The 12,392-nt window shown below is 40.2% G+C and overlaps 1 protein-coding gene across 6 annotated transcripts in view; it reads left to right on the plus strand.

Moving 5' to 3' along the window:
- ebf3a (EBF transcription factor 3a) overlaps window positions 1-12,392 on the plus strand; it is a 150,751-nt gene that overhangs the window by 97,649 nt on the left and 40,710 nt on the right. For all 6 annotated transcript variants that reach the window (XM_043712598.1, XM_043712597.1, XM_043712600.1 and 3 more), the window contains one exon: window positions 10,353-10,434. In XM_043712598.1, coding sequence (XP_043568533.1) covers window positions 10,353-10,434 — 82 coding nt within the window. The remainder of the gene's footprint in view (window positions 1-10,352; window positions 10,435-12,392) is intronic.

Raw genomic sequence — 12,392 nt, forward strand, 5'->3', positions numbered from 1 at the left:
CAATCAGCCCATTGAGTCTCCATCAACTGCCTGAACAGCATTCACCCATAAACAGACCCCTACCCCATCCCTGTAATCCTACATTTCCCATGGCCAGTTCACCTAACCTGCACACCTTTGGACCGTAAAAGGAGACTGGAGCACCCGTCAAAAACCCATGCAGACAAGGGGAGAATGTGCAAACTCCACACAGACAGTCACACAAGGGTATAATTGGTCCCTGGTGCTGTGAGGCACAAGTGCTAACCACTGAGCCAGTGTGCCACACATTTTAACTTTAATTCATCTATCTGGAGTAAAATAAAATAACTACTCCCGATCACATAATGCAGTTGGTTATTAAATTACTCCTTTGTTCTTGCTGCCACTAGCCCTTCCAAACGTCCATTCCATGTGTTGGTCAGTCTGTTACATGAAGAGCATCTTGACATCAGTCTTAAGTTTTTCACTAGGTTGAATCTTTGCACCCCTGCTCTTTTCTCGTTATAATAGGAAGTAGTATTGTAGATCTGCCTTTTGACCGTCCTGATAAAGTGATCTTTCTGTTGTTTCTTTTCAAAGCTAAAGTGACTGTTCACTCAGACTTTCCTCATCACTAACATCAAAGTTAGAACTCTTATACCCAGAGAGTGCAAATGTCTGTTTTTGAAATGGACATAGGACTGAAGGTGGACCTTGACCAGACCAATACAGAGTTCAGCAGTTAAGCCTTAAACTTCCTATTTCGGTTACATAGTTCACCTATCTGTTCACTTAGTTTCTGCAGTAGTTTGACATATTACACACCATCTTTGCTTTTACCCTTATTATTTCAACTCCTTGACAATCTACTGTGACAACATTAACAAATTAAAGTGCTCCTTAGATTGGTATTATCTACAATTTTTATCAGCTTTCATTAAACTTCTGCATAATAGATCAATATTCATTTGAAATAGGGAGAATCCAGACACCAGTTACTGGAACACTACTTTTGGTATTTCCCACCATTCTGATGTCACCAACCTAACAAGGGTCTTCTACATTCCATCTTCATTAAATTTCTTATCCATTCCTAAACTTTTAGCCAGAATACCAATTTGTAATGCAGAACTTTATCAAAAGAACTTCTTGAAAATCTAAGCATACGACATTGTCGGGCTTTCCTTGGTATACTGTATTTTGTTTATTGTTTAATGTGATGCGGGCAGTGGTGGTAAAGCCAACATTTGTTGCCAATTCCCAGTTTCCCTGGAACTTGCTTGGCCATTTGAGAGGTCAATTCAGTGTCAATTATATTCACAGAGTCATAGAGTCATCTAGCATGGAATCAGACCCTTTGGTTCAACTAGTCCATGCCGATCATAATTCCAAACTAAACTAGCCTATTCACACACTTCTCTCAATATCTTTTAAACATTGTAACTGTACCCATATCCACCAATTTTTCTGGAAGTTCATTCCACATATGAGCCACTCCCTGTGTAAAAAAATTCACTTCATGTCTTTTTTAAAATCTTACTCCTCTCACCTTAAAAATATGCCCCCTAGTCTTGAAATTCCCCACCATAGGGGAAAAGAAACACCTGCCATTCACTCTATCTATACTCCTCAAGATTTCCTATAAGGTCACGCCTCAACTTCCTAGTTCCAGTGGAAAAGATCCCAGCCTTCCAGCCTATCCTTATAACTCAAATCTTCCATTCCCAGAAACATCCTGGTAAATCTCTTCAGAACCCTCCCCAGCTTAATAATATCCTTCCTCTAACAGGGTGACCCGAATTGGACACTGTATGTGCATGTCTGAAGTAACGCATAGGCCGGATCAGGTCAGGATGGCAGATTTCCTTCTCGAAAGAACATCAATGATTCAGATAGGGTTTTGCAACTATCTGTGATAGCTCGTGGACAACATTACTGAGAATAGATTTAATCTTAAATTTATTAATTAAGTTTAAAACCCAGCAGCTGCTGTGATATAATTTAACCTCATACCTCAGAGTATTAGTCTGGTCTGTGCATGACCATCCTCACGATATTACCATGTCATACCCTCAAAATGTCAGGGCAATTTGTAAGTCAGGTTTTTTTACTTCCAGAATCTATGCTGGCTTCTTTTTTTATTAATTCACTCACAGGATGTAGGTAATTGCTATCTAGGCTAGCATTTATTGTTTGCCCCTGGTTGCCTTAAGAAAGTGATGGTGAGCTGCCTTTTTGAATTATTGCAGTCTATTTGCTGTATGTAGACCACAACGTTGTTAGGGAAGAAATTCCAGGACCATGACCCAGCTTCACTGAAGAAACGGCGATGTAATTCAAAGCTAGGATGGTGATTGGTTTAGAGAGGAGCTTATAGGTAGTGTTGTTTCCATGTATTTGTCGTCCTTGTCCTTATTAGTGGTTGTGGGATTGGAGGGTACTGTCTAAGGAGCCTTGATGAATTTCTGCAGTGCAGACAGTAGATGGTACACACTGTTGTGACTGAGTGTCTGCTGGATGAGCTGAATGATTGTTGATGTGGTGCCAATCGAATGGCTACTTTGTCCTGGACGATGCCAATCTTCTGGATTGTCACTGGAGTTGCATTCATCCAGGCATGTGGGGAATATTCTGCTAGATGTATATGTTTTTGGGGAGTTAGGAGCTGAGTTGCTTGCTAAAGAATTCCTAGACACTGACCTGCACTTTATTGACATTATTTATTTGGCTCGTCCAGTTACCTGTCATTATGTTGATAGCAGAAGTTTCAGTGGTGACAATACTATGGAATGTCAAGGGCCACTTATTAGATTCTCTCACTGAAGATGGTCATTGTCTGGCATTTGTGTGGCACAGTTATTACGTTCCACTTATCGGCCAAACCTGGATGTTATCCAGGTCCTCCTGTATTTGGATGTGGACTACTTCAATATCTGACGAGTCATAAATGATGCTGAACATTGTGCAATTACCAGCATACATCTCCAGTTCTGACCTTATGATGAAGGGAAGGTCATAGATGAAGCAGCCGAAGATGGTTCGGCTGAGTACCCTAACCTAAAGATCTCCTGCAACGTTATCTTGGGATGTAATGATTGACCTCAAACAACAAACCCTTTGTGTTAGGTGTGACTCTAACCAGTGGAGACTTTCCCCCTGATTCCCATTGACTCAATTTCTTTGATGCCACAATTGGTCAGTGGAACCCAATGTCAAGGGCAGTCACTCTCACCTCATCTCTGGAATTCAGCTCTTTTGTCCATGTTCGAATTAAGGCTGTAGTGAGGTCAGCAGCTGAGTTGCCCTAGCAGAACTCAAACTGGACATCAGTGAGCAAGTTGTTGTTAAGCATATGCTGCTTAGTAGCACTGTTAATGACACTTCCCCTCACTTTACTGATGGGATGATAATTGTCCAGCTTTTGTGTACAGGACACATAAGGCAATTTTCCATATTGTTAGATAGATAACTGTGTTTAGCTGTATTGGATCAGCTTGGCTAGAGGAAGGACAAGTTCTGGAGCACAACTCTTCAGTACAATTGTTGGGATGTTGTCTCACCTATAGCCTTTGCAGTGTCAATGGCTCCAATTATTTCTTAATGTCATGTGGAATGAGTTAAATTGGCTAGAAACTGGCATCTGTGATACTGGGGACCTCTGGAGGAGGCTGAGATGGATCATCCAGTAAGCATTTATTGCTTAAAAATGTGTTGCTGGAAAAGCACAGCAGGTCAGGCAGCATCCAAGGAGAAGGAGAATCGACGTTTCGGGCATAAGCCCTTCTTCAGGGCTGCTCCTTCAAGCCTGAAGAAGGGCTTATGTCCGATTCTCCTTCTCCTTGGATGCTGCCTGACCTGCTGCGCTTTTCCAGCAACACATTTTTAAGCTCTAATCTCCAGCATCTGCAGTCCTCACTTTCTCCTAGTTGATTTATTGCTTAAGATTTGTTGCAAATGCTTTTGGTGTGATGCGCTGGACTCCCCATTTATTGAGGATGGGGATTTTTGTAAACCTTTTTCCTTCAGTGAGTTGTTTAATTGTCCACCACAATTCATGACTGCATATGGCTGGATTATAGAGCATAGATATGATCCATTAGTTGTGGACTCTTAACTCTATCACTTGATGCTTATGCTGTTTGGTATACAAATGGTCCTGTTTTGTGGCTTTACCAGGTTGACACCTCATTTTTAAATGTGTATGGTGCTAAATCTGGCATGGACTCTCGAACTCTTTATTATACCAGGGTTGATTCCCTAGCTTGGTGGTAATGGTAGAGTGGGGAATATGTCAGGCCATGGGGTTGCAGATTGTGTTTGAGTACAAATGGGCCCATGGTGTTTCATGAATACCCAGACATAAGTTGTTAGATCTGTTCAAAGTCTATCTCTTTAGCATGGTGGTAGTCCCCACAACACAATGGGGAATACTGTCAATGTGAAGACAGAACTTCATCTCTGCTATTCCTGATATTGTCACATACAGATGCACCTGCGGCAGGCAGATTGGTGAGGATAAGGTCATGTGTGCTTTTACTTCTTGTTTGTTCTTGCAAACTCAGTCTAGCAACCGTATCCTTCAGGACTTAACCACCTTGGTCAGTAATGATGCTACTGAGCCACTCTTGATTATTGTCCCTCACCCAGCGCACTTTCTGTTTCTTTTTTTTCAGCACCCATGTTATGTGTGCAGGTGTGAGACACAGTGAAAGACAACAGGTGTACAAATCTTTATTCAATTTCCACCACCAGGAAGAAAGGAAACACCCGAGTGGCCAGTGACAAGCAGTGCCCTTCTCAGAGTGCAATGCTGCATGATCAAATAGTGAGGGGGAGGGCAGGGATCAAATCAAAATAGAGTTGGAGGGGGAAATAATATACTCAGTTCCCACCTTTCCCTGAAAATCAGCGCACTTTCTGTGCTGTTTGCAAGTGGAGGAGAACTGATTCATCCTGTGGTGGGATAGGCTAATTAATAGGAGGTTTCCATACCAATGTTTTATCTGGCATCATGAGACTTCATGGGGTCTGGAATCCATGTTAATGACTCCTAGAGCATCTCCCTTTTGACTGTGTACCACAGTGCCACCACTGCTGCCGGATTTGTCTTGCAGTACTCAAGACGTATCTGTGGATGGTGATGGTGTTGTTTGGCACACTATCTCTATGGTGATTCCTGAAGAAGGGCTTAAGCATAGGAGGTTTCCATACCAATGTTTTATCTGGCATCATGAGACTTCATGGGGTCTGGAATCCATGTTAATGACTCCTAGAGCATCTCCCTTTTGACTGTGTACCATAGTGCCACCACCGCTGCCGGATTTGTCTTGCAGTACTCAAGACATATCTGTGGATGGTGATGGTGTTGTTTGGCACACTATCTCTATAGTGATTCCTGAAGAAGGGCTTATGCCCGAAACGTCGATTCTCCTGTTCCCTGGATGCTGCCTGACCTGCTGCGCTTTTCCAGCAACACATTTTCAACACTATCTCTATGCTATGATTCCATGAGTTTTACAATGATAGTCCGTTGCTTGACTCATCCAGAAGTTCTCCCACCTCTGTCACTAGACCAAGATGTTGCAGGATAATATGAGAGAACATGGAGCAACTTACACTCTTCAAATATGAAAGCAGGAGACTTGTTAGGAGACCATAAAGATATACATGTCAGCAAAAAGAGGCAAATGCAAGCATGTGTTTAAGACATGAGGGCAAAGTACCATTGTTAACGAAGAAACAATTTGAGAGGTCCCAAAACCCCAATGGATTACATTTGAAATGCAGCCACTCTTGTTGTGCAGACAAATGAAGCCAATTGAACCACAGCAGGAGACTATGAGCAGATAATGAATGAATGATGAAGTGATCAGTTTTTAGTTGTGAAGATTGGGAGTATTTGTCAGAACCTTGCAGGGTAGACAGATCTGGGTTTGCCATTTTTGTTTCTGGTGTCTTAGGCAGTCAGTCTGGTGACATTCCTTTCATTAGGCCTGAGTGACTTGCTAGGCCATTGAGTGGGCAGCCAACGCATTACTGTGGGTCTGGAATCATAGGTAGGCCAGCATCCTTCTCAAAAAGGACATGAGTGAACCAGGTGGGTTTTCATTACAATCAACAATGCTTATTATTAGACTTGTATTTCCAGATTTTTTTTGTTGAATTTAAATTCCACCATCTGTTATGATGAATTTTGAAGCAGAGATATCTAGTCCAGACATGATACCATGAGGCCATCACATCCCCTATTCCATTTGTTTTATTACTGGACAGGTAATTCTAAAATTTACCTTTAATCAATTCCATTATTTTACCTGACATTGATGCAAGATTGATTATTGTCACCAAGTTTTTTTTTTGATTGAAAGATTCTACCTGAAAACCCTTTCTAGGTATGAATCACTTTGTACTAAAAATGACTTGACATTGGTTTAACCTGAAATTTCACCTTTCAGCAGTTTCAAACTCCACTACAGATCAGGGCTCATAATTTGAAATAGCATTCTGTTGCTGTATTGTCAGAGATATAAGACCATAAGGCATAGGAGCGGAAGTAAGGCCATTCGGCCCATCGAGTCCACTCCGATGATGCCAATGAGATAGTAAACTAAATAATTGCCTGCTCAGTTAAAATGCAAGTGATCCAGTGGTACTGTTCGAAGAGGAACAGTGAGTCCTGTTGCTCAGGACTTCTCTTGAAGTCCTGACAAATATTCCCTCCTCAATCTTCACAACTGAAAACTGATCACTTATTATCTGCTCATAGACCCCTGCTGTGGTCCAGTTGGCTACTTCATTTGTCTGCACAAGTGTGGCTGCACTTCAAATGTAATCCATTGGTTGTGAGGGATTTTGGGACCACTCTAGTTGTTTCTTCATTAACAATGGTACTTTGCCCTTGTACCTTAAAACACATGCTTGCAATTGCCTCTTTTTTCTGACAAGTATATCTTTATGGTCTCCTAACAAGCCACCTGTTTCCATATTTGAAGAGTGTAAGTTGCTCCATGTTCCCTCATACTTCTACCCTCTGTTGTGCAGATGTACTTTAAGGATCTTCTTTACACTGTCAACCCCTAAAAGTTGAAATGACACTGTTTATAGATTTACGTAATGCTTCCTCAAGAAACCAAACTTTTTACTCGCTGATTTTATGGCACTTTTACAAAGCTGTTGCTAAATTGCAGTTACTAAAGCTCTTCCTTATAGGAACTAATTCTTTATCTACGAGTTGCTCAGATAATCAAGGCCTCACAGTTGTCAGGTATGTGCAGAGAGGGAGAAAGTGCTATATTATTTTGTAAAAAAGAAAATTTTTGATATTTTCCTCAATTACTAGTGCCATGGAGCACAAAACAGTTTAAACATTAAGCCAGCTGCATTTCTAAGGAGCTAATCTATTTCTCCTTTGACCAGAGGGAAAGAAATCATTATTACATGATTAGTGGCTTTAGTTAGGCAAAAAGCAGCAGTAGCAAGCAAGGCAGTGAGGATGAGTTGTATTAATTACCTAACACTTGCTGGCAAGATAATTTTATCAGCGATTTGGCCACTGGAAAGTTGCAGCTTTTGATAAAAGCTGATAAGTCCTTAGTTACATCAAAACATTGGGGACAGGGGCAGTGTCAAATGAAATGCATCTCATCAGCTTTTCAGTGACAAACCAAATTCATTCCTCATGTAATTGATAACGGACTCAGCCAATTATTTCACACATTACAATACACAGAGGTCCCTTTTACAGGTTTTGTGCTGCTGTAATTAGCTATGCTAATATCTCCTTTATTGGCCCTAATATTGCTCAACACCTTTTGCCATCCTGAAACCCACCAGAGCCTCATGGCCTGTCAGGATAGCTGATTATTGAGAAGGATAGCTTTAATCAAACATAATTGCAGTTAATTTTTCTCTCCTGCTCTCGTTTGCCAACATCTAATGCCATAGACTCGTTGATATTCCATTAAATTACAATTAAACAGGCTGCTTTGTTTCTGATAGTCTGAACAACACCACAAAGTTCTGTAGCCATTTAAGAGTGCTGTTTAGTAATAATTGCTTCCACACTCACAAAGGAGCAATTTACACAATACCCATGTAGAATTTAAACAGCACATAATGTAATGGATATTACACTTGAGTCTAACACTACAATTAAAATGATTTTCATCAGATAAGAAAAGAGCTCTTGCTAATCAACTTCATAAAAGTAAAAATAAATGAACCAATTCATAGTTCAAACATGCATCAATTGAAGTGGCTGTGAAAATGACATGGAAACCTTTAGCTTTTGTGAATAAGTGTTGTTTGCATCACTGATATGGTTCACTCACACAAGTGATAAGCCATATTAGTGTATTGAGGAATTGTGGGACATATTTATGTAAACAATGACCTACTCCAGAATTAAGTTGTTCATGGCAGTTGCCACCTATGTAGGGTATACTTAGTAAAAACATCGATGGACTAAAACTCTCCTTGTTTCGACAGTTAAAGATTTAAATTCCATATTTGGTTATGTTTTCAATGCTCAATTAAATATTTAAAATGGTTTCGATAATAATTATCATTTGAATTGTATGAATGCTGTTAATGAATACTATATTGAACCTGCATGAACTACAATAAATAAGTTCTCAAGAGGTGAGGGAGGTCAATTTAGCATGTTGTAAACAACAATTGTATTTATTGAAAATTAGAGAATGGGTTTCTAAATAATTTATATTGGCCAATAAAACAAAAAAAATTAAAGACCTCACATTGCACCCATTTCCAGCCCTGTATTGGTGGGTGGTATTGTTTTGTAGGGGCAGCAGATTAGCTTGAACTAGAGCCTACCGTCAAGCTGGAGAGATGCAGGAGTAAATAAAGCCTATATTTCAAGCTTGATTTACTCTAAAACCTACTGTGAAAGATTATGACTCTTTAGGGAAATAAACACAGGGTCAGAGAATTAGTGTACATAATGGTCATTTTGATAATGGGCCAACCGATGCAACCTTAAACATACTGTACACAATTAAGCATAATGCACTAATGACAACACAGGATTTTTATCACCTCTTTGTGATCAGCAAATCTGTGTTTGGCAGTAATAAAGAGTTTATTGGTGCTGAAGTCAAAGATTTTCTGCCACACAAAAAGATTTCTTTTGTTGCTTTCAATGCAAGCACTGAGTACTGGTGGTTGAAAGCACAAATTCATGCAGGCTGTCAGATATCACCTATGAGGTTCCTGTTTGAAGGGTAAGAGAGCAAATGACTAGAAATGCCTTTTGACTTCTTGATACCTGGTACAGCCAATACCCCCTAAGAGACTAGCACCTTATGCCCAAGCTGCCTTAGACATTCTGGCTTGACAGTTTCAGACCAAAAAGTTATAGGCATGCTAGATATTGGATACAATGCAGGATACTATTGAAAGAAAACAAAATACCAGTTCGGCAAGTAAATTACATTACTTCAGAAGGCTGTAATGAAACTATATCTATATTGTTTTGTCAAGGCTTCTTTCAAATATGAAATGTTTTATTATTTCTCAGTATTGCGAGATTGTGTGAAAATATACAAACGGTTAGCATCCAACAATCAAAAGTTTGCTATTGCTTATATGATAAATTTGTTGATGATTTCTGGTTTAATTGGAAATTTGTTTCAGTGCTGTATTAGTGACCTTACACAGGTATTGAGAAATTAAGAATGGCATTTAGAATATCTTGGGAAATTCAGTGAAATACCTTGAGAGATTGTAAAAGTAGACAGATGCCATCTCTGGTATTCCAAAGGTAGACATTTCAAAAAAATACTTCAAGTGACCGTCAAAATATTTCAGGATGCATAAAAGATTCATTTATGTTGTTATATGTTAAAGAGGAGGAACATTTGCTGATGAACTGTCTTCACCCAGTTCCTCACAGATGACATTTGTTCAGAAGATTAGCCAGGTTGTAATGTGCAGCATAATTGCCCTGTGCGTATGTCCCCGAAGTGAAACCTAATTGCTTGACAGGCCCATAACTTTGCTGTATGCTCTCACCTTGTTAGGTCCTATTCTGATGTAGTTAAAATGAAGCATGGCCGCAGGTGTGTGTAATTTACCTGGGTATTGACTTTGCCTGGTTTAATTGCAGAGTAGTTGTTAGTAAAGATTGGTGGGTGGAATATCAAATGACTTATGTTGATGGCAGATGTGCGAGCAAGGGAAACTGTGAATGATATATTAATGAATAATAAAAAGGTGCAATACAAAGGGAGCAAAATACGTGAGCCACGCATACTAATGCAACCTTTTTATTCTTTATGGAGATTTTATTTATTCAGCCATCAATTAGAGCAGTCATTGGCTTATTCTTCTCATCTAATTTTAATATTTTTGTGTTCTATATTTAATTTTAGGTTCTTCTTAAAGTTTTTCCTCAAGTGCAATCAGAACTGCTTGAAGAATGCAGGAAATCCAAGAGACATGCGTAGATTCCAGGTAATTAAAAATTAAAATATTTACTTTGTAATGGGCTGTTAAATTTTGGGGCAGTATTTTGAACAAGAAACTGGGATTAATAGCATTTTCTTTTGAGTGCTGTTTGAGCAGCTGCTGCATATACACATACTTCCATGAAAAGTGGTGGACAGGTCATAATGTCAGTTATTGAGGTGTCATCAACAGTGCCTATGTTGAAACTAATGCCTCCAGCCAATAACTTCTCTTTCCCTTGCATTGCTAAACAAACATTCAGCATCAGGCAGGATCCTCAACTATTACCATGTAAAGGGATCATCAACTGCTTGCAGATTATTTTCTGGCTGATACCACAATTCTACACATGGTTGGTCCTTTGCTGCAGTTGCTTCAATTTGCAAATGACAATTTGTGTGATATGACAAGTGCTGACTTCAAGGCATGTGAACAAATTAGTTGCCACCGTACATGGTGTAGTGGTATGCAGGTTGAAATACAACATGATTTGGAGAATGAAGAGTTTGGGACAAACTGCTGGAAGAGGGAGGAGCACAAGGGATAAAAGGCTCACAGCAGATAGCTATATTCAGCCAGAGTGTTCAGAGTGGAATTCTCCTAACTGTACTGAAAGAATGAGAAATGTGAGAGGTCTGTGCACTTCAGTAGGAAAGTCCTCAATCAAACCTGCCATCTGCAGCAGCAATAGTTATAACCTTAAAACAGGACAAGGGTGACATTGCCAGTCACGAAGTGACAGTGACGATAAACTTTTACGCATCTGACTCTTCCCAGTTTGGAACGGAAGATTTTGCAGTGCATTATGTTAAGGAGATCACTGAAGCTCTTATTCAATGACAGCTATGTTTCATTTTCCCTTGCCAATAAGAAGTAGACAGAGATAGCCTGCAGCTTTTCTAGGATTGTAGACTTCCCTATGTTAGAGGATGACATTACAGCACACACAGCACTTTGCATTGCATTACCTGCCAATTCCTCTCTATAGCAGAACCAATATGGATTCCATCCATTCAATGTCTAATTGGTTTGTACCATGAACAGCAAGGCAAATCATGCGGGTCAAAGCAGAGTAACTTGGTAGCATTCACATGGTCTTCATTTTATAGCAGTTCACTGTGCCACCTCCAGTTGAGTAATCATTGTAAACCAAAGGCTGGTTAGTGGGCAACAAGGTCTTTTCTTATTACTTGTGCCTGAGATGCGGATGTCACTGGCTAGACCAGCATTTATTACCTAACCCCAGTTGCCCTGGAGAAGGTGGTCAGCTGTCTTCTTGAGCTGCAGCAGTCCATGTGGTAGCAACAGCCACAGCACTGTTCGGAAAGAATTTTCAGGATGTTGACCCAGCAACAATGAAGGAACAATGATAAACTTCCAAGTCAGGGTGGTAGATGACTTGAGAAGAGATTATGGGTTGGTGTGTTCCTGTGGCTCTGCCATTGTTGTTCCATGTGGTAGAGATTGTAGGTTTGGTAGGTAGGTGTTGTTGTCGGAGCTTTGGTGAGTTACTGCATGCGTCATGTAGATCATACACACTGCCGCATTTATGTACTGTTGGTGGAGGGAGTGAATGCATAAGGTGGTAGATGAGGTGCCAATCACACAGGCTGCTTTATTATGGATAGAATGGAGCTACTTGGTAGTTGTTGGTGCTGCTCTTATTCAAACAAATGGAGAATATTTCATTCCAGCCCTGACTTGTGATTTAGATGGTGGACAAGCTTTAGGGAGCTGAATTACTCATTTCAGAATTCCTGCCTCTGATTTCTGCTGAACACGTGACCCATTGTACAACTGATGTGTATGTCTCCAATATTTATGCAATGGTTCAGATCCAAATCCTCTGATAAGAAGCCAGTCTGACAGCAGTGTCCTCTCCCAAGCCCATATGCCCAGCATTGGGGCACTATTCACACAACACCAGCTCACCTCGGTGAGCATGTTGTTTTGGAAGCTTGATT

The sequence above is a fragment of the Chiloscyllium plagiosum genome, chromosome 22 (assembly GCF_004010195.1).
Source record: "Chiloscyllium plagiosum isolate BGI_BamShark_2017 chromosome 22, ASM401019v2, whole genome shotgun sequence".
In the NCBI taxonomy this organism is placed as follows: domain Eukaryota; kingdom Metazoa; phylum Chordata; class Chondrichthyes; order Orectolobiformes; family Hemiscylliidae; genus Chiloscyllium; species Chiloscyllium plagiosum.